This window comes from Silene latifolia, chromosome X (assembly GCF_048544455.1).
Source record: "Silene latifolia isolate original U9 population chromosome X, ASM4854445v1, whole genome shotgun sequence".
NCBI lineage: Eukaryota > Viridiplantae > Streptophyta > Magnoliopsida > Caryophyllales > Caryophyllaceae > Silene > Silene latifolia.
In genome coordinates, this window is record NC_133537.1 from 312,288,759 (window position 1) to 312,308,623 (window position 19,865).

A 19,865-nucleotide genomic window follows, 5' to 3' on the forward strand; every position below is an offset into this window, starting at 1 on the left:
CTGAATTATTTCATCGTTCAACGTTTTTAGTAGGGAACCTTGAAGCTGATTTGCTAATTTTAGTTCAATGAGAAAGAAGTCTCCTGTGATTGCGAGGCCATATATGAAAGTATTTTGAGTCAAACCATAAAGTAGTCAAGGTAATAATTGATCCTCAATATAGAAAATGTAGTGGCCGACTGGTTGGTTAGGGTTTAGTGTGGAACGGTTGAAGAGGGGCCTCCTCAAATTATATTCGCGATCATAATCGTTGACAAGTAAATTACACCCAAATTACGTCAATTGGGAGATCGTGCTCCTTAGCCTTGGTGCCAAAAGAATTTATGAGAGCACTAATACACACTTAGTGTTTAATTGGTTTTACGAAACCATTCGCCAAGAAGGTGATCACACGCTCAATGTGATTTTTTCAAGTAAGCTAATATTCAGCTCATATAATACACCATATATATTAAAATGCTAATTCATTTTTTTTTATTACATAAAGTAATTTCACTTGCATGAAATACCTCTCTTTACTATAAATAAGCGAAAATCAATTTCTGGAAATTGGAGGGAAGGGAAAGGAGGACAATGGTCAGGTACATTACCCTCATTTATGGCATAACGACCCGAGACCGAATCTCAACCGAAGACAATAGCTAGGTACTTTACCCTCCTTTATTGAGTTGGAGAAAAGCAATTGGTGAGATAAAAAGAATAACACTGTGTGTGTGGTTTGGTTCAAATTGAGAGTGAAGGAGTGTGTTGGATAGAAGGGATAAGGGGAGGAGGAGGAGGAGGCAAAGGGTAATGGGAAGGAAAAGGAGACTGTATATGCAATCGAAGGAGGAGGAAACATAGGGAGATGACTGATGAGAGGAAGGAGGCCAATGGACATGGTAAGAGGAAAGGAAATGGAAGTATGAGGAAAGGATAATGTTAGGAACCCATTAATTTCAACATGATTCAAAGCGAGCTTTTTCATAACTTTTCGCACAATTCTAAAAGATTTACGTATTTTTTTAAAAAAAAGAGTTAACTACACAATCTTATTGCTTTTTGACCAAATTTTGGAGAGCGGCGGAAATGAGAAAGGGAAGGACGATGGTGTTTTCAGCTTAGTAACGGTCTAGAAGTATATGTGAAAGGGAATGGGAACAAGGGGTAGAAAAGTGGAAGTGGATGGAGAAAGAGGCTCTGGTGAAGGAGAATTGACAAAGAAGGAGGTAGAAGAGAAATGCGAGAGGAAAGGATAGACAATGGAGGGAGGAAGCGACATGGTTTGCTAGGTTTTGTTCAAAATGACAAAGGGGAAATAAGGAGAAGAGATAATCTTTGCTTGATTTTATGCAACTTGAGAGGGAGAGAGACAGTTAGTAGGATAAAGGGAATGAGATCATATGTGCGTGGTTTAGTTTAGATTGAGAGTGAAGGGGGGAGGTGGGATATAAGGAGAGGGATGAGGGTAGAGGTAAAGGGAAATGGTAAAGAGAAGGATACCACATAGGCAAGGGAAAGAGAAGGAAGCATAGGGGAAGGAAGACAATGGGCAAAATAAGAGAAAAGAAATGGAAGTACGAGAAGAGGATAATGTTCGGAAACCCATTACCTTTCGCACGATTCAAAGCAAGTTTTCCATAAATTTTCGGTAAGTTCGGTGATAATTAGTATTTCTTAACATAAAAAAGTTGACAACACGATCTTACTGCTCTTGAAACCAAATTTTAGAGAGCGGCGGGGAATGAGAATGAGAAGGACGAGGGTAACTTCAGCTTAGTAGCAGTCTAGATTATATATGGATAATTGTTCTCTTCTTCGGCATGGAGGAAGTTAAGGTGGAAAGAAGGAAAATGAAAGATAAAGGGAAGGGGGAGCAGGAAGGGAAGGAAAATGGAAGCGGAGGGAGGAAGAGGCGCAGCGGAGCGGGGTAAGGGGAGAATCCAGCTCGAAAGATAATAACCAACTTTATCGATACAGCAAACAACAATACGACATACATAAAGCAATACAAATTCTAATAGGCGAGTCACACTATCTTGGGGAAGCGCGTCGTACAACAACTAGTAAACTGCAAAAGATGGGACCACTTTAAAGAAGCATAGAGATCCAATGACCTTCGCTTCGTTTGACATCACAGAACAGTGTTCGACTGGTTTTGGCCTTCTTCAGCACACAAAATCCAATCTCACATGCATACCATTTCAATAGTTAAGTTTCAATCCAACCCAAATTGCTATTTCATTTTCAAGCATCACGTGTATACCAAGTTCGGAGAGTATGGATGTCCACAATGCTGAACGTTTGAATATCTATAACAGCGTCTTACAAGACCACATCACTTAGGGCAACTACTAATATCACATTACTCGTGAGGTATAAGGTAACAGCAATTACTAAATAGCTACGGAATGTTGTTTTTTCTGGTTATCCTACATGTTTACGGGCTACTTATTCAGTGACAGAACCAAGGAAGGTACACAGAAGACACTGCACTTCTATTCGGAAGGAGATTCTGCAAACTTGGGATTATTTATCACTGACGGACCAAACACTCATGGTGTCCATTGACCATGGCGGAGGAACCCTGGTTGATAGGTGCGCCTTCTCTTGCAAGTGGTTCAAGCTCATCCTCCTTAGAGAGGATGTCCGACCCATCTTCAACTATACAGTAAGCAATGGCTTCGAAAATCATGGTTTTAACTTCTTCAAACCTTGCTTCAGAAAGAGAGACTTCAGCAAGAAGCCTCCAAGCATTCTCCTCAGATGCCTCCTCAAAGTCCTTTTTCCTCTTCAACACCATGTGTCCACTGATCTCCCACACTGCTGGGTTCACTTGAGTATCAAGAAGCTCAGAGCTTACCTCGCCTAGAGCTTGTTTTTCAGCGTAACACTGGCAGAGAACATATCAAAAATTAGTAACAAAAGAAAGAAGAGTATTAAAGACATGGCATTGATATTAGACATATCAAAAATCTGAGATCGAGTCTCAAACTCTCAAAACAGGAATTCGATAACAGGATCAAAACAGCAATGATGGGACAAAAGAAAGATCTGGATCGTTATAGCACCTGAGGGACGAGGAAAACTCGCCTTCCAGAGTCGGCAATGAGGACGTTATAAGGAATGCTAGTGTCTTGGAGGAAGATGCACGAGTCTGAGACAACCTTGGCCAAATCTTGCAAAGAGTTCCCACCCTCAAAGACAAGGCCCCTAACTGGATATTTCAAGAGATGGCATATCTTCACCCCATGATTAGTAGAAGTGATTTTTTTCGTAGGAGCCTTCTCAATGGGGAATGGCATAGCCAAAAAATAAGCCTGTACAGTAAAATAAAACAAAATTGAACTCCGTATAAAATTATATTGAAGTACATATTTTCTCACAAATTGAAGTACAATAATTACAAGTTTTTAAAATGAAAATATGAAAAATGCTTGTTTTTCAAAGTACAAAGATAGTTGTTTTAATAGTTCAAGCATGGGAAATTTCATGTTGTATATCGTCATATATTTGAATAAACTAATTGTCAAGGTTAATCACCAAAGTCAAATGTGGACAATAAATTTGATGTGGAGTCTGCATTACTAGGCCTCCAACAAAGGTCCTACAAAATACCTGGAAGTGAAGATGGTTGATGGTAGCAAATGCACCCAAGCTATTGTAACCGAGTCGAAAGTATGGACTTCCAGCTTCAGCAGCCATGTGAAGGGCAAGTAGGAAGCTGTCATGGTCAATTCTCTGAGGCAAGCATTCAAATATGTGTGGAATCAAGAGCACGTGTCCATATTCAATAGGACTAACCTGTTAATTGGCCATATATTATAAAATAAAATTCAACGTCATTCATAGTAGCAAATGCAGATAATAGGTCTTGAAATATGGAATAAGTATATATCACAAGGAATCGGAATTCGGAAATTACATTGATGGCAACAACACTCGGAGAATTTTCCACATCAATCAAAGCATTAGGGATGAACTGGGCATCACCATCCTCGCTCGCTTCAAACTGGAATAGCACCTCTTCCTGCCCTACTTTGGTGAAATTGAATTTGTTTCCATCAAAGGGCTGCAAGACCTTGTCAACTTGGAACTCAGTAGGCCTTTTCTTCAGGTGACGTCCCTCGTTGAGCTGGGCAATAAATCCATAGTTGCCTGGTATCACCTATTAGGACCCACATGCACCTCATTAGTATCGCATATATCAGGCTTTTTACTTGGACAAATAGACTCCCAAACATAGATATAAGGGTACTAGAAATGTTATTTAGACCGCAGTTAAAAGGATCCGACAAGAGTACGTGCTTAGACGGAGGTTAGAGGCATCCGACAAGGGTACATGTCCAAGAGACTGGCGCAGCTATTTCATTCATAATGATCATGTTTGGTTTGCGATGAAGTGTGTACTTGCCTTACCTATGTTTAAGTGTTGACTGAAACTGGGGGTACGCAAGATAATATGAAGAGCCGCACTAACATAGGGTACTACAAGGTGAACCAATAGGACAGCAAAATGATACCTTAGTTTCACAGGCAGTAACATCATAGCGAAAGAGACCCCTCTCCATCCTCTCCTCCCACTGTCATAGCCAAAAAAAAAAACAAAAACGTAAGATATTTGCAAACCATAGTTTCTACAAAAGATAATACACTCTGGTATCATGATTAATTTCCACAAGAAGTCCAATTACCTCTCCAAGCAGGAGTGAGTCAAGAAACGCAATAGGTAGGTCTCTAGCACCATGGCAAGCAGATTTCTCAGTAGCTATCTTGTTCGCCTTCTTGTAAGCATACAAAGGTAGTTTTGCACCTTTACAAAGTTTAAAGCACAAACTTAAAAACCACCATATCTTAAAGTAGTACGAGAGCACTTAACTAAGATCATACTTCAGTAACTTGACAGATCAATCATGGAAAGAACCAGGCCAATAACCATTAGATAACACTGTTTTGCTTGAGCTACTATCCAACGAACGAGAAAAATTCAATCATTTTATCTTGATTTAAAATTTCTACACGAACCTTAATAAATTCGCATGAAACTCTGCAATAAAAAACATTCCAAGGCTCAGCAGTTGAGACTTGAGACATGTCTACCTACCAAACTGCCATAGACTTACCCTCACCGTTACGACAATAATTATTCTGATAAACTATCTGTTTGCTAGGTTTGGGAACAGTGGCTCCCTTTAGTTGGGGGTAAGGCCACGTACATTTGAAACCTTTTGTTCTTTTCAAATTTCGTTTAAACGTTAATCCTAGTACCAATCAAGTCAATGCAATACGAGGCTTCTACTCTTTATTTTTGCTGAATTTTTCTGTATAGTGATAATCAGCCGAGAAGAAGCACTTCATACAGTGATGTAGCCACCTTATGATATGTGGAGGTATTATACCCCAGTTTTATAGACGAACAACGTTAACAGGCTATGTTTCCTACGACTTACGACCAATGATAAAAAGTAATAAACCATAAAAATACTCCGTACCCAACACTCCTACACCGTAACATTCTTGGTTCCACCACCGTTTTCATCATAATATCAATACAGAAAACTCAGCCCAGTCACCCATATATGAGTATCAAAAACCCTGTCTGTGCCAATCATTTGTCTACTTTTTTATTCTCTGTGAGGAGTATTTTAATTAAAGTATTTTAATTAAAGGTAACAAATGATCGAGACAAATGGAGCACTATCCTAGCAATTCTAGAAACAGTGAATTGTACGATAGAAAGACCCATAATATCCACTTTATTAATGTGACCGTTACAAAATTCAATCGATATTTCGAAACAAAAACAATACATACATGATTAAAAAAAAAAAAAAAAAGGAGGAAAAATCAGTGACATACCATGAATGCAACAGTCTCTGAGGCAATTCCTACCACAACCACCAACATCTCCATCTTCCTTCTGATAATTCGACACCACCGTCGGAACTCTCTTTATCTTCAACATCTTAATCCCCGAATTAATAAATAATTATACTCCAAAAAATAAACTAATCTAAAAGGAGAGGGGGGTTGGAAAGAAGGAGAGAACCGCCGCCGGCGAGGAAAAGAAGGTCGGAAGGGCAGCCGCCTTCGGAAGGCAAGGCGCCGCGACCGCCGTGAGAAGAAGGATTGTTACTAATCAACAAAGTTGTAGGAATATCTTTGCGTCGTAATTCATGCAATTTTGTTGAACCCGGGATTTTGTGAATACCCGTCTTGTCCTACTTTTGCTAAAACATGGGAAAATGGATGTGAGAATTGAGGTTGGAAAATGGAGGTTGTGAATTTTTCGGAGTTTTGAAGGAGATGTTGTATGAATCAGAGGCTTGAGGAGTTAAATATAGAGAGGGTGAATTGGGAATTGGGAATTGGGAATTGGGGGAATTGGGTATGTCAGTGACTCGATCAGTGTGTGGTTGTAGTTGGACGTAAGTTTGAGTTTTGTGTGTTTTAGTTGGAGTTGAGGACCAAACTTGCTTTGGTTTTGTGACAATGATGCAAAGCAAAGGGAAAGTGGGTTAATATGGACATATGTCGTTCTAATTGGCTCGCCTACGAATTAGTCATAGTCAAACATAATATGATCTAAACGAGTTCCTATATGAGTATATGGTAATATTAAGGGTGTTCACGGGACAGTTCCGAGTCAGTTCGAACTAACTCGGGGTTGGGCTCGACTTGGTTAGGCGTATTCGGAAACTGTCCTAGGTAGGAGCAAACCAACATGGGTCGGGTCCAGTTCGATGAAGGTGGACTCGAAACCGGTCTTAGCAGGTCCACAACCGGACCGAGTTGGATTTGTTCGACCCCGACCAGGCCCTAGTTTTTAACGGATCGAGTCGGGCTAGTCACAGGCCACACAAGCCGTGGTCAGGCCGCCCGAATCTTTGACTAGGGCTAAAGGTATGTATTAGCCTTGGGTTAATATTTTTTTTTCTCGAACTCGTTTTTTTCCAGACAGTTATGACTAGTAAATTAGACATTCCTAAAATCGATGGGGGTAAAACTATTACCCTTTTACCTTGCTTTCAAATGACTATTCGAGTGCCTTCATTAACAAGAGGGTTAGTTGTGTAACATTTCAAATCGATGGGGGTAAAACAATTGAAACGAATGGTCCAGATGACTGTCAGATTCCGAATGATGAACCAGAAGAAAACGAGATTGTCACATATATTGTTGAACCGTTAAGTGACGATGATCAAGAGGAGTTGGTGGTTTGCAACTTACACCTCCAAGATGATCTAATAAAGGAGCAAGAGGTTAAGTCTTTTGAAGTTGCGCATGAAGAAGAAGAAGAAGAAGAAGAAGAAGAAGAAGAAGAAGAAGAAGAACTATTTTATTTTGAGGATGAATCTCATATAGAAGATACTTCGTTATTTGATTCCAACCTACCGATTATTTTTGACAAAGAATTCAAAGAAGTTCGTGAAGAAACTGATGTAGAGGAAAGTGATCATAGAAGTTATGATAATGCAAGTCATGATGATCTTAATCTTATGCCAATCTTGAGTGAGGAATTTATATACGATAAAGTTTATTTGGATTCTCACATTAAAGAATCTTATCAATCGCTACTTGATAAATCCATTGATAAGAAACTATATGGTGGAAAGTCTTATTTCTTGTTAGATTAAATTCTTTTGGATGCTCATGATGATCTTGTTGTTTCGAGCAACTATTATTTGGATTTTGCTATGATTGTGCATGAAGGGTGAGATAATACACATTCAGTCTTGCGAGATTGAGTGCTAGTTGTGAGTTGTCTCGAATTTCTTGCGAGGAAGGAGAGCAATTCACTTCATATCTTTTGTTTTTCGTTTCATTCACATACAAAAACCTAAACATAAACACGTTAATTCCGCTACAATTTTATTAATCAAAACTATCATAAAAATTGTTTGGTTATTTTATATCATGTGTAATCATCTTTGATTTCTAAATGAGACGTTGTGAAAGTAATTAAACTATAAAAATTGTTTAGCGTAGCATCTAAGGTGTAATTCGTAAAACTTTAATATTGACATAGATTGTGGGTGAATACTCAATCTCCCTTTACTACTAAGAGAATAAAACTCTTAGTAGTTTTTCCGCCAATGCTACAAACTTGAAAATGGGCCACATCTTTGGATGACAAACTAGGTAATTATTGGGCTATAAAAATTAATTAGGCTCAAATCTCTTCTATTCTATCTATTCTATTTGAAGAGTTAAGAACGATAAACACTTAAGAGGGGGAGGGGTGAATTAGGTGTACCTTTTAAAAAATTTCTCTTTTACTTGGTTAGAGACTAACACAAGTAAAATCTATTAAGTACTAGTTTGAGAAACTTAATGGATTGTAAGTTCACAAACGGTACAACATGTCTATGCAACAGTATGAATGACTGTTGCACATCAATGACAGCGAGATTCATAAATAAAAATAGAATGATAAGAGAACGTAAAAGTAAATAAACAAACAAGACGATGTTTAAAAATTTGGTTCAGCTCCTACTCCGGAGCCTACGTCCAACCGTTATTTTATTGCTTGTTTAGAAATTTACTCAAACTTAACTAAACTATTACAATGAAAATAAATCGCCAACCTACTCCGGTTGCAATTGCTTAAAGCTACTTCGCTTCAAGACTTTTCCTTGCTTAAAGCTACTCCGCTTTAAGACTTTAAGTTCATCTCATAAGTTTACAAACACTACTACATAATGAAACTATAGCAACACTATGAAAGTGTTGCAAAATGACTTAATAATGTTACAATAGGGTTTAGGCAACACTTTTAAGAGTGCTGCTTAAAGTCTCGTTGCAATAGCTCAATGCAACACTTTAAGCAACACTTTCTTATCAAAAGCAACACTTTTTAAAAGTGTTGCACTTATTTTAGTAATGCAACACTTTTTTTCAAGAGCTAATGTAACATTTTTAATGTTAAGATGCAACATTTTTATGTTGAGAAGCAACACTTTTAACGTGTAGAAGCAACACTTTCTTTCTTTCATCAAAGAAAAATTTGCAACACTTCCAACGTCTAATGCAACAATTGTGCAATTACAATAAATAGACCCTACTTTCACACCATTTTCTTTTTAGTTCTAATGAAAACTAAAATTAAATATTGGGAGCAATGTAGATACAAACATAGCTTAATAAATCATATCTTTATTATAAATTAATTCATTACAAAACACTCATGTTGGTTACATCTCGGAATAGTAGTTCAAAAATACATCTCAAATATCAATAGAAAAAAAAGGCTACAGACAACATTTGCTCTCATCCTCAGCTTTGTGTACGTGACGTGTACAAGTCTTAACTCTTATTGCACTCTTCAACTTTAAAGCTTTGAATCTGTAACATAATAAAACAGCGAAATCAACACATATTTTGGAATTTATAATTAAATAATCAAGAAACACATTCAAATAGTATATGTAAAAATATAAAACAAAATTTAAAATAAAAGGGTAAAAACTTACTATTATGAAATTGAAGACGAGTCAACTAGTCTTCAAGGACACTAACATATAAAATCATAATTGAAAGCTTGGTATGAATATATCATATTTACAGATTCAAAAAACATCTATTGCAATGCCTCTACAGGACTCATAGTCATTACTATCACTTAGATAAAATGGTCCTGAGAATTGTTGTCATTGTAAAGGTGGAGGCGGGAACTAAGAGTGTAAAAACCCTTTGCGTCCTAGCCTCCTAGGTCACCTGGTAGCAAAGATGATGAGTGTAAAAATTCAATTTTGGCCTCAACAACAATGCAGATAATAACATCACGAGTAAACAAATATCATTCAAGGGAAAAAAGAGAGAATTGAAAGTTCGTCTTCCAGGAGAAATTATCAAAATCATCATAATTCATCTACTGAAAATCATCTGCAAGAAAAAAAATAACAGTACGAATCCAACATGAAAATCCGAAATAAAATGCTATTCTAAGTCACTTAAGTAAGATACCCGTATACTATAACCTTACAAGGTACACTAACGTATAGTAGCACACTAATAACATTAAAATAAGAGAGCTAATCGAATGCTTACCTAAAACATACAGAATTATTACAACAAAGAGAAACATAATATTTGCACGAAAATGATCGCTTCATCCACTTCTTGAGGTCAAGTAAACAAAAAGAAAAGTTATATGTTTCACATTGGTCTAATAACAAACAACACCATGCCTTTAAACTTCAACAATTTGTATGTCTTTAAATAATTATGCAATACAAAGTAATATACAAAGTTAATAACAAACTATCGCTTACATAAAATGGTCCTCAAATTTGAGCAGGCAGATTTCAATTGCAAGATAATTTGCAAAGACAAAAGGAGTTTAAAATAGACATTTCACTAGTCCTTTTTCATAGGTAAGTCCTCTATGATCGGACATAATGAGTTCTGATTTTACCACCTACCCTATGTCTACTCTCCACAACACAAACCCGCCTTAACAGTGTACTAAATCTGAACTAGAGGCAATAATAAGTGTTGGCATTAGAATTGAATAGTTAAGTAAAACAAAGTATTTATGAAGCTGAACTAAGCTTAAATAATGAATCCACTACAGTAGCAGTGGCGATGGGTATAAAATGCAGGACCTTTGCCCTTGATCTTATTTTTTCCTCCATTCTCTCTAATTTTTTTTGTCTCTTTTAAATTAGGGGGGAGGGGGTGATAAGAACAAAATAAATGGTGGACTGATCAATGTGGCTAAGATAAAAATGGCAGAAAAGTACTATAGATATATGGGTTCACTCACCACACCTCCTTGTACTGAAGGTATCCTTTGGACTGTTAATAAACATGCAATGTATGTACACCTCACACCAGTCCCTTCTCTATTAACAACACAGTTAACAACTTAGTCGGATACTTTTATAGCCCCATTGATGTGATTGATACTCTATTTGAAACACATTAGAATCATCTCAGAAGAGGTCACCGAGGGAGGTTGTCATGATGCAAGTACGAAATTTAATCTCTTAATTCATGTTATAATAGACATTGGCGTAGCTAGTGATATAAATTTGCTACGTCTTATACATGTATCTTTTGCCAGCAATTATACTATTGTCGTTATCTCTTATCGTCTTATGTTATGTTATTTTGTGTTATCTAAGATCTGATATCTTACCTAAGTTTTATAATGGAGGTTTGTCTTACTTAGTTACTGTGTTAATGTGTTGTTAGGACTTAAGTGTGTGATTGAGTGTGTTATGCTGGACTTTTAGGGCCATCATAATATGAACCTTCTTGTTTTAGATCGCTTTTATTGTTTATTACTAGTTCTACAATTCTCTGATTGATATTTTCATTTAACTATCCTAACGAACAAATCCCTCCGATATTTGGGTTGGGAACTACTACTTTCACTTGTGATCGTCCTCGGATGAATTTGAACCCCACTGAAGGAAATGATGGGGATTTAAATTCGATAACTCTTTACTTGCACAATAACAACCACCCACACACCATTGTATCTAGCCATAAAAATGCCTAGTCTTCTATACGACTTAAATAATTACTCCCTCACGCACTGATTTTCACCCTATTTCAGTAAAATACTCGTTACATATATCAAAGAAATGGGGTGAAAATAATTGTGCGAAGGGAGTAGTTTTCATAGTAGATGCTTATTCCATTAAGATTGAAAAACCATGGCAAAAAGATAAATATAAAATGCTAACGAATGAATGAGATCGAGGGAGTATAAAACCAGTTAAAAATAGAAAACAAGATAGGGGATAATAGTATCCAGCGGTTGGGTGTTCCGAAGTGGACAAATTTGATTAATGGAAACAAGTGAAGATATGTAAAGTCCCGGACAAACATATGACTTTATTAGAAAACCAATTTGCTTTGATTGTCACTAGTCAATTAATAGTATCATAAACATCTCCCATTATTCAGTTCATCTCAATTGAATAGCAAATAAAATCACCAAAATTAAAAATCAAAGCATAACATCAAACAGTTGTATACCAAATAAAATTAAATAGCAAGAAACAAGTCGAAAAATCAAATTGAAATTACAGGAATTAATCGCCATACCTGAGACTAAAGACAATTGGGACTGTTGTAGGTGAAACAAGATCAAATAAGAATTGATATGACGAATGAGAATACAAGGTAACAACTGAGTTGTTGCAGTAACAAGGAAGTTACAAATGGAAACATAAATACACTTGGCTTAAAGCAACATAATCTTGACAAGTATAAACGACATACAATTAGGATGAGTCATCTTGGAGGTTGAAATTAATATTAGTGTGTTATTACAGTCAGAACATATTTACAATGAAGCAAAGCTTTCATACATTCCATGCTCATGAATTCATCTACAACAATAATAATACACTACTCTACTTCCCAATTAAGTTTCTATACTTTGATCAAATCGAAAATCCAACAAATAATATGAAAAAGAAAAACATGCATAAACAATGCAAGCCTCATCATCCCCTAACAAACAAATAATGATTGATTAATGACAATCTTAATTCTTAACGGTACTCTTCCTAGACGAAGGCCATCTCGACACCATAAAAAAGAGTAAAAGTGAAATTTCGACAAAATATTAACTGATAGTTCAAATAAGAGAAATGATAAAAAATAATTCAATACAAAAAAAAATGAAATCGGAGTATAATACCTATGGATATAATCCCAATCAATTACACTGAGCGATGTTTTTGATGTATCAAAAATATGACTTCGACGATAATCCCAGAATTGAGATCCTTAATTGAAATTGGATGACTTTCTTAGTTAGGGTTAGAGAATGAGAGAATAGATTAATAATTAGAGAATGACTGAAAACCAAAGTTTGATGGAAGAAACATATGTTGGTAGAGAATAAGAGAATTTTTTTACGGCCCCTTTGATGGTTAGTATTCCCAAAACTTAAGAATGCCGCCTAATTTTCACTTTTACAATTAATAGAGCGGTAAATGAAAAATTTTCATAGGAGTAACACTAGTGTTGCTCAAAGTGTTGCGACAAAATGCAACGCTTGTTTCGAAATGTTGCACTTATAGTAGTACAATGCAACACTTTTCTTGAAGTGATGCCCTATATAGGTAAAAGCAACATTTTTGAATAAAGCGTTGCATAATTAACTCAAAATTGCAACGTAAACATAAAGTGTTGCTACCGAAATGTTGCATTACGTCCATTTTTGTAGTAGTGAATCATTCAACAAACAACATTGTCACAATCATATCAACAACAACAGCATCAATTAAATGTTCTTATCAGCATTGAAATTCAATGAAAACACAAAATTAAATGCGAAAAAAAATAATTAACAGGAATGAAAAAACATAATTAGATGCAGGAAACAATATTCGAAAAAAACAATTCAAAAATGAATTTGAACAATGAGAAATGGTAAAAATAATTGAAATTGGATGAGTATCATACCTTTAATGTAATCCCAATCAATTACACTGATCGGCGTTTTGGGTGAATCAAAGTTGAGATTGACTTCGCCGTTTTTGGGCGAAACAAAGTTGAGATTGAATGAAGTGAATTAGAATGAAGAGACGGTGGATGTGAATGAATGAATGACTGAATGGGTGGATGTGAATGAATGAATGACTGAATGAAGAGACGGATGAAGAAGACGGTGTGAAGGAAGGAGAAGGAATGAAAAAATTTTAGATGGGAATGAATGAATAATGGTTGCAATTCCCAAAAAAAAAACGGCGCAAACTTTTCATTTTGACAAATACTTTAAGGCGTAAAAACGAAAAATGAAAAAATTTTAGAGGGTATATACTTATGTGACATAAGTGTTGCTCAAGTGTTGCGACAAAATGCAACATTTGTATAAGAACGTTGCACTTGTAGTAATACATTGCAACACTTAATTTAAAGTGATGCCTTATGTAAGTAAAAGCAACATTTTTAAATAAAGCGTTGCTTAATTAACTAAAAACTGCAACACAAATCGTAAGTGTTGCACACAAAATGTTGCATTACGTCTACTTTTGTAGTAGTGAAAGTCAGAATTTCAGTGGTTCACTTAAGAACATGGAGATTACAATTAAGACCTAAACACGAGAATCATTGAACATATTATATTATGCAACAGTGAAGCAAACTGATACTTGAAGATTTTATGGCTTTGAAAAACAATTGAAGCCTTTTGAAAACAGAAAACGGTTTTGCAAATGATTGAAAAACAAAGCTTAAATGCTGAAAAGATTTGCAAAGTGTTTTCCAATGAATGCTCTTTAAAAGTCTTGTAATAAATGATAAATGAGATGACTATTTATAAAGGGAAGAAGTGTGTAAGAGGAGGATCTTAATACTTCTTCACTCTAATGTCCATAGGTTTGTAAGGTGTATTCTCATTTAAAAATATAGAAGAGCAAACAGATTTGTGAGGCTCAAGGTGACTGCGTTTTTCCAAGGCAATGAGTGTTTCTCATAAATTATGGAAACTCACATTTTCACCAAAAATGGAAAACGCAAAAGACCCATTTTTAGCATGAAAAAACACTTGCATTAATAAGATTGACATCTTTAGTTTAACTTGCAAACATATTCTTTTTGTTCTTTAGATTTGAAAAATGATATTCCTTTTGAACACAATAAAGGTTTTGAAAGGTTTTGAACACTTGTGAATTTTTCCGAAATTTGTCCATACGTTAGTACCAGAAACCGTGGTGCAATAGTCACAGGAACTGTCAATCACTTATGCTTAAAGAGTATATGTTTAACTACCTCATTTCAAACATTCATTCTAGGCAATGAGTTTCCTTAACTTGTCTTTCATCTTGATTATCTATGGGCTTCTTTGAACAATCATTGGATGCTTCAATTTGCTAAACAATTTAACTTAGAAGCAAACAATTAAATGGCAATGAAACTTGACATCATCAACCAAGTGTGTTCTAACAAATTTCCCCTTGATGATAGCAAGTTTTAAATATGTGTTTTAGTTCCCCCTAATCCCATGGTGAGTCGGTCTTTGAACCAAATAATAAAGGACATCAAATAAGCATGATCAAGGTGAATGAGGGTCAACAAGCTTGGCCTAAGTAGAACATCTAATCATGGTAGCTAAGACATTTTCACGTGAACGTTAGCCTAAGATTCGTTAGTTAACACATAAACACATAATTAACTACTTCCCCCCTCTTGACATCATCAAGAGAAGGAAATAAACATGTTCAAGTAGTACATAATTAAATCAAAGGCAAATGTTCGAAATAAGAGAGAAAAACAGTCCATGATTTGCATAAGAGTTAAAAGCAAGGAGCCAAAAGGTTAGGAAGGCAAGGTTTAGGCAAGGATGTCTCATTCATCATCGGGAGCATCTCCTCCAAGAGCTTGCACACGCTCTATAAGATCCGCATTAATGGTTTTGAGCTCAACAACCTCCTCTTTAAGGGTCTCATTGTTGACAACCAACTTAGACACCATGTTCAAGAGCTTGTCCAACTTTGCATGTACTGCACCCATTTCAACAGTTGAGCCAACTGTTGCACCAGACTTACCCTTTTCCGAGAACTTGCGAATCAACTTCCCATTGCTAATAGCCAAAGTCATTTGAAAAAGTAAACCCATGGTCATTTCATCACTCAACTTATCAATATCGGGGCTACCTTTCATGACTAGCTTCCTTTTCATGAATATAATGGAAAACCACATACCATAGGGAATCACAGTTTTCTTGTCAAATTTTCCCTTTTGAAGGTCGGGGGCTATCTCATTTATGCGGTGAAGAATGAGTTGGGGAAGGTTGATTGAGCAACGCTTGATAATATGATGGAGAAGAAGCATCTCAAGAAGCGAGCATCTTCCCCGACTATTGTTACTTGGAAATATGGCTCGGTGAACAAGGATAAAGGTGAAACGGTGGGGGGGCACAAAGTTCATGAGCATAAATGTTGGTTGGCCCATTGTAATTATCGGGTCGAAGGGTTCTCACAACCTCACTAGCCATAGATTCATCAATATCACCCCAAGTACTCTTAGGAAAAAAGGTAAGACCCACGGCTTCAACCTCAAGGTAAGAGGCTAGTTGGTCAATGGTCAAGACAAAGGGCTCTTGGTTGATGAAAGCCGAGAGAGTGCCTGATGCAACATCAACCTTGACTGTTACATAGAACTAGATCACCTCCGACAAATACACGAGGGAGTATTTTTCAAGGAGATCAAACCAACCTTGACAAAAAAAAACAGCAGCTTTGAAGAATGCAAAAGCCGTAGAAGAGTCATAACATGATTTTTTGTATCTCCTCCCACTATGGAAGCAACATACAAGCATCCCGTGACATAGCTTGAGAGTGTCATCCAGAAGGTCAAGAGTATTGAGGTCAGCAAGTACATCGTTTTTGAATGCATCATCACGAATTGTTACCATCAACTCCGTGCAAGTATTGAGAGGAATTTTATTCTCAATGATATCCTCATCATCCGGTTCTACCACCACCTCCTTTTTCCTCTGGTACCTCGGCTTTTTGGCCACCTTGGGGTTTATCCCCTCTTTCTCTTGGTAACGGGTTTAGGCTTTGTCTTTGTTTTGGTAAGAGTTTTAATGATAATTTCATCATCATCATCACCACCAAATAGTTCGGTGATTTTTCTTTGGGATTTGGTTTTGGGGGTTTCGGTGGGGGAAAGGGTCAAATTCATCAAATACCTTATCTTTATTGTTGGGTTCACCAATATTTTCATTGTTGGGGATGAACTCTTCTTCATGCATGACTTCATTTTCTGGATTTTTAATCGGAGAACCGATTTTTTCAACATCATCTTTCTCACCCGCGGTTTCGTTCTTCTTTTCAAGCACGTCTTGTTTTTCTTTTTCCTCATATTTTTCACTCATTTTTTCTTTCTCATTTTTCTCACCATCATCTTCGGTCTTCTTTTCCACTTTAACAACTTCTTTTTCAATTTCTTTTTCTTTTTCTGATTCTTTTTCTTTTTCAACAACATCATCTCCATCCTCCTTTTCGTTTTCTTTTCCAACAACAACATCCTCTTCAACACATTTTCTACAACCACTTTTTCTTTGTTGATTTCACTTGCCATTTGATTAAGTGTGGGCTCATCTTCCTCGGAATCAACATCAACATTTGAATCCAATATCATAGAGATTGAGGGACTCCTTTTTAGTCCACCACGACCTCCTCTACCACGGTCTCTTCCCTTTGTAGCCATGGATTTCTTTCGTGCAACACTGGGCCTGACTGTTGGAGGCTTGGTAGGGGATAGTTTGGGGTTGTCGGATTTTTCGATGTTTGCCGCGGATTAGGTGGCCATTGTTTGCTTGGCAATGAATTTTGGGTTGAAAGAGTTTTGAAGATTTTGGACTTCTCTATTGAATGATTTTTTGGGAGCCGTTTGAGGGTTATTGGGGTTAACGGTTTTAGGAAGATGAAAGGTTGAGTTTCTTTAAATTTTGAATTGAAATGTGTGGGTAAATGGGAAAGTGTGGTTACTGCATTGGGGTTTAAGAAGTGGAAGGTTGGGTTAATGAGGGAGTGGTTAATAAGTGAGGTAGAGTGTAAATGTGGGAAATGATGGTATAGAGGACGGCTAAAAGTGGAATTTGCTTGATTGGACATAAAGTAATTGTGAGGCTCAATGCAATAATTCAAATGCAAATGGGAAGTTTTAATGCAATTTTTTCGGTCCATTTTGCATATGATAAATTTTGATATTTTTAAGCTTGAAAACATGTACATCCTTTTTCGCTAGTCAATCATGTAGGAAAATAATTTTAATTTGTGTTACATGTTGCCTAACAAACCAATTTTCAACCGAAGTTTTACGAATTGTTCCCTTTCCCATGGTTTTGTAAAAATGTCCGCAATTTGATTTTTCGCTCTACAAAAGGTTAGACATATATTTCCTTTTTCGACTTGATCACGTAAACAATGATGCCTAATATCAATGTGTTTCGTCCTAGAATGTTGTATCGGATTTTTCGAGATGTTAATTGCCCTTGTATTATCACAAAATATGGGGGTGGTTTCGAAAATAAGACCGTAATCACGCAATTGTTGTCGTACCCAAAAAATTTGAGCACAACAAAGAGCGGCACTTACAAGTCTTTCAGCCGTGGATATAGCAATGATATTTTATTTCTTGGATGCCCATGAAATGAGGCACGACCTTAAGAACGTAGCAATACCCGAGGTGCTTTTCCTATCCAATGAGCTCCTCGCATAATCGGCATCTGAAAATCCTACAAGATCAATGTCATAGTGAGTTGGGTACCAAAGGTATAAACCTTGTGTTCCAATCAAATACCTAAAAATCCGTTTAACGGCTTTGAAATGTGATTCTTTGGGATTTGATTAGAAGCGAGCACATACACACACACACACACACACACTAAATTGTATGTCGGATCGACTAGCGGTTAAATAAAGCAATTAAACGATCATACCTCGATAAACCTTTTCACTAACCCTCTTAACATTTTCGTCTTTGTCAAGACTAAGCTTGAAGATCATAGATGTAGGCATAGGATTCGAGTTAGTCAACCCAAACTTACTTATCATTTCCTTTAGGTACTTTTGTTGGTGGATCATGGTTCCTTTCTCACTTTGCTTGATTTGAAGACCAAGGAAGAATCCAAGATCTCCCATCATACTCATTTCAAACTCGGAAGTCATTAGATCCGAAAAGTACTTATAAAGGATATTATTTGTTGCACCAAAAATAATATCATCGACATATACTTGCACAAGCAACAATTTCTCTAACTGTGACTTGATAAACAATGTTTTATCAACCAAACCACGTAGAAAACCGTTTTCTAACAAAATTTTTGAAAGCCTATCATACCAAGCTCTGGGATCCTATTTTAAACCATAAAGTGCTTTATCAAGTTTGAAAACGTGGTTAGGGAACTCATTGTTTATGAAGCCCGGAGGTTGTTCGACAAAAAACTTCTTCCTCAAGATAGCCATTTAGGAAAACTGTTTTAACATCCATTTGAAAACGTTTTATGCCCAAGGTGAGACGCAAAAGCTATGAGCATTCGTATAGCTTCAAGACTAGCTACCAATGCAAAGGTTTCATCATAATCAACTCCTTCTTGTTGATTAAACCCTTGTATCACTAGTCTAGCTTTATTCCTTACGATTTCATCATCGAGCTTATTTCGAAAGACCCATCTCTTACTAATTACTGTACGTTGAGATGGTCTAGAGACCAGATGAAATACCTTATTGCTCTCAAATTGCTCCAATTCTTCTTGCATAGCCATCACCCAATATTCGTCCGTTAATGCTATTGTGATATTATTGGGTTCAATTTGTGATATGAATGCATCAAAAGCACAAACTTTTTGGAGCGAAGATCTGGTTTTGATTCCACAGGTTAGGTCACTGATTAGGTTTGATAAAGGGTGAGAACTTTGATCTTTCCATTTCTTTGGAACGAGAGTGTTGGAGGCCTCGTTTGTTTCATTTGGTTCTGATGAAACAGTTTCTGTGACTGTTGTATGAGGGATATTTTGTGAGGGTGTTTGTGGATAAGTTTCAGTTTGGTTAGTGAGTAGTTCACTGCAATCCTCATTCCCCCTAGATGAGCTAGCTCCATCTTGGGACGAGGAAGGTTTAGTTCCCCCTGAATTTTGGTCAGCCTCCTCAAGCAACAGTGGCTCCAACTGTTGCTCAGCCTCTTCCACTACTTGATCCATGTCATGTCGTATCATTCCAATGTCAAAGTCATTGTCTTCCTCATCATCCTCTTCATCATTAACCCGTGTATTTGAAACAAAGAGACTAGATTCGTCAAATATTATATGAACGCTTTCCTCCATTTTCTTGGTTCTCTTGTTATACACTTTGTAAGCTTTACTATGATCGGAATAACCACAAAAACTTCTTCATCACTACGAGCATCAA

General features: G+C 36.6%; 1 protein-coding gene across 1 annotated transcript; it reads right to left on the reverse strand.

Annotated features, from left to right (window-relative positions):
- Positions 1-2,190: 2,190 nt before the first annotated feature.
- Positions 2,191-6,473, reverse strand: LOC141617520 (GDP-L-galactose phosphorylase 2-like). The gene is made up of 7 exons (XM_074434715.1): positions 5,839-6,473; positions 4,674-4,792; positions 4,503-4,562; positions 3,905-4,147; positions 3,598-3,783; positions 3,051-3,299; positions 2,191-2,872 (listed from the first exon to the last, which is right to left on the reverse strand). The coding sequence occupies exons 1-7, from the start codon at positions 5,942-5,944 to the stop codon at positions 2,516-2,518; spliced, it is 1,320 nt and encodes a 439-aa protein (XP_074290816.1). The 5' UTR covers positions 5,945-6,473; the 3' UTR covers positions 2,191-2,515.
- Positions 6,474-19,865: the final 13,392 nt, after the last annotated feature.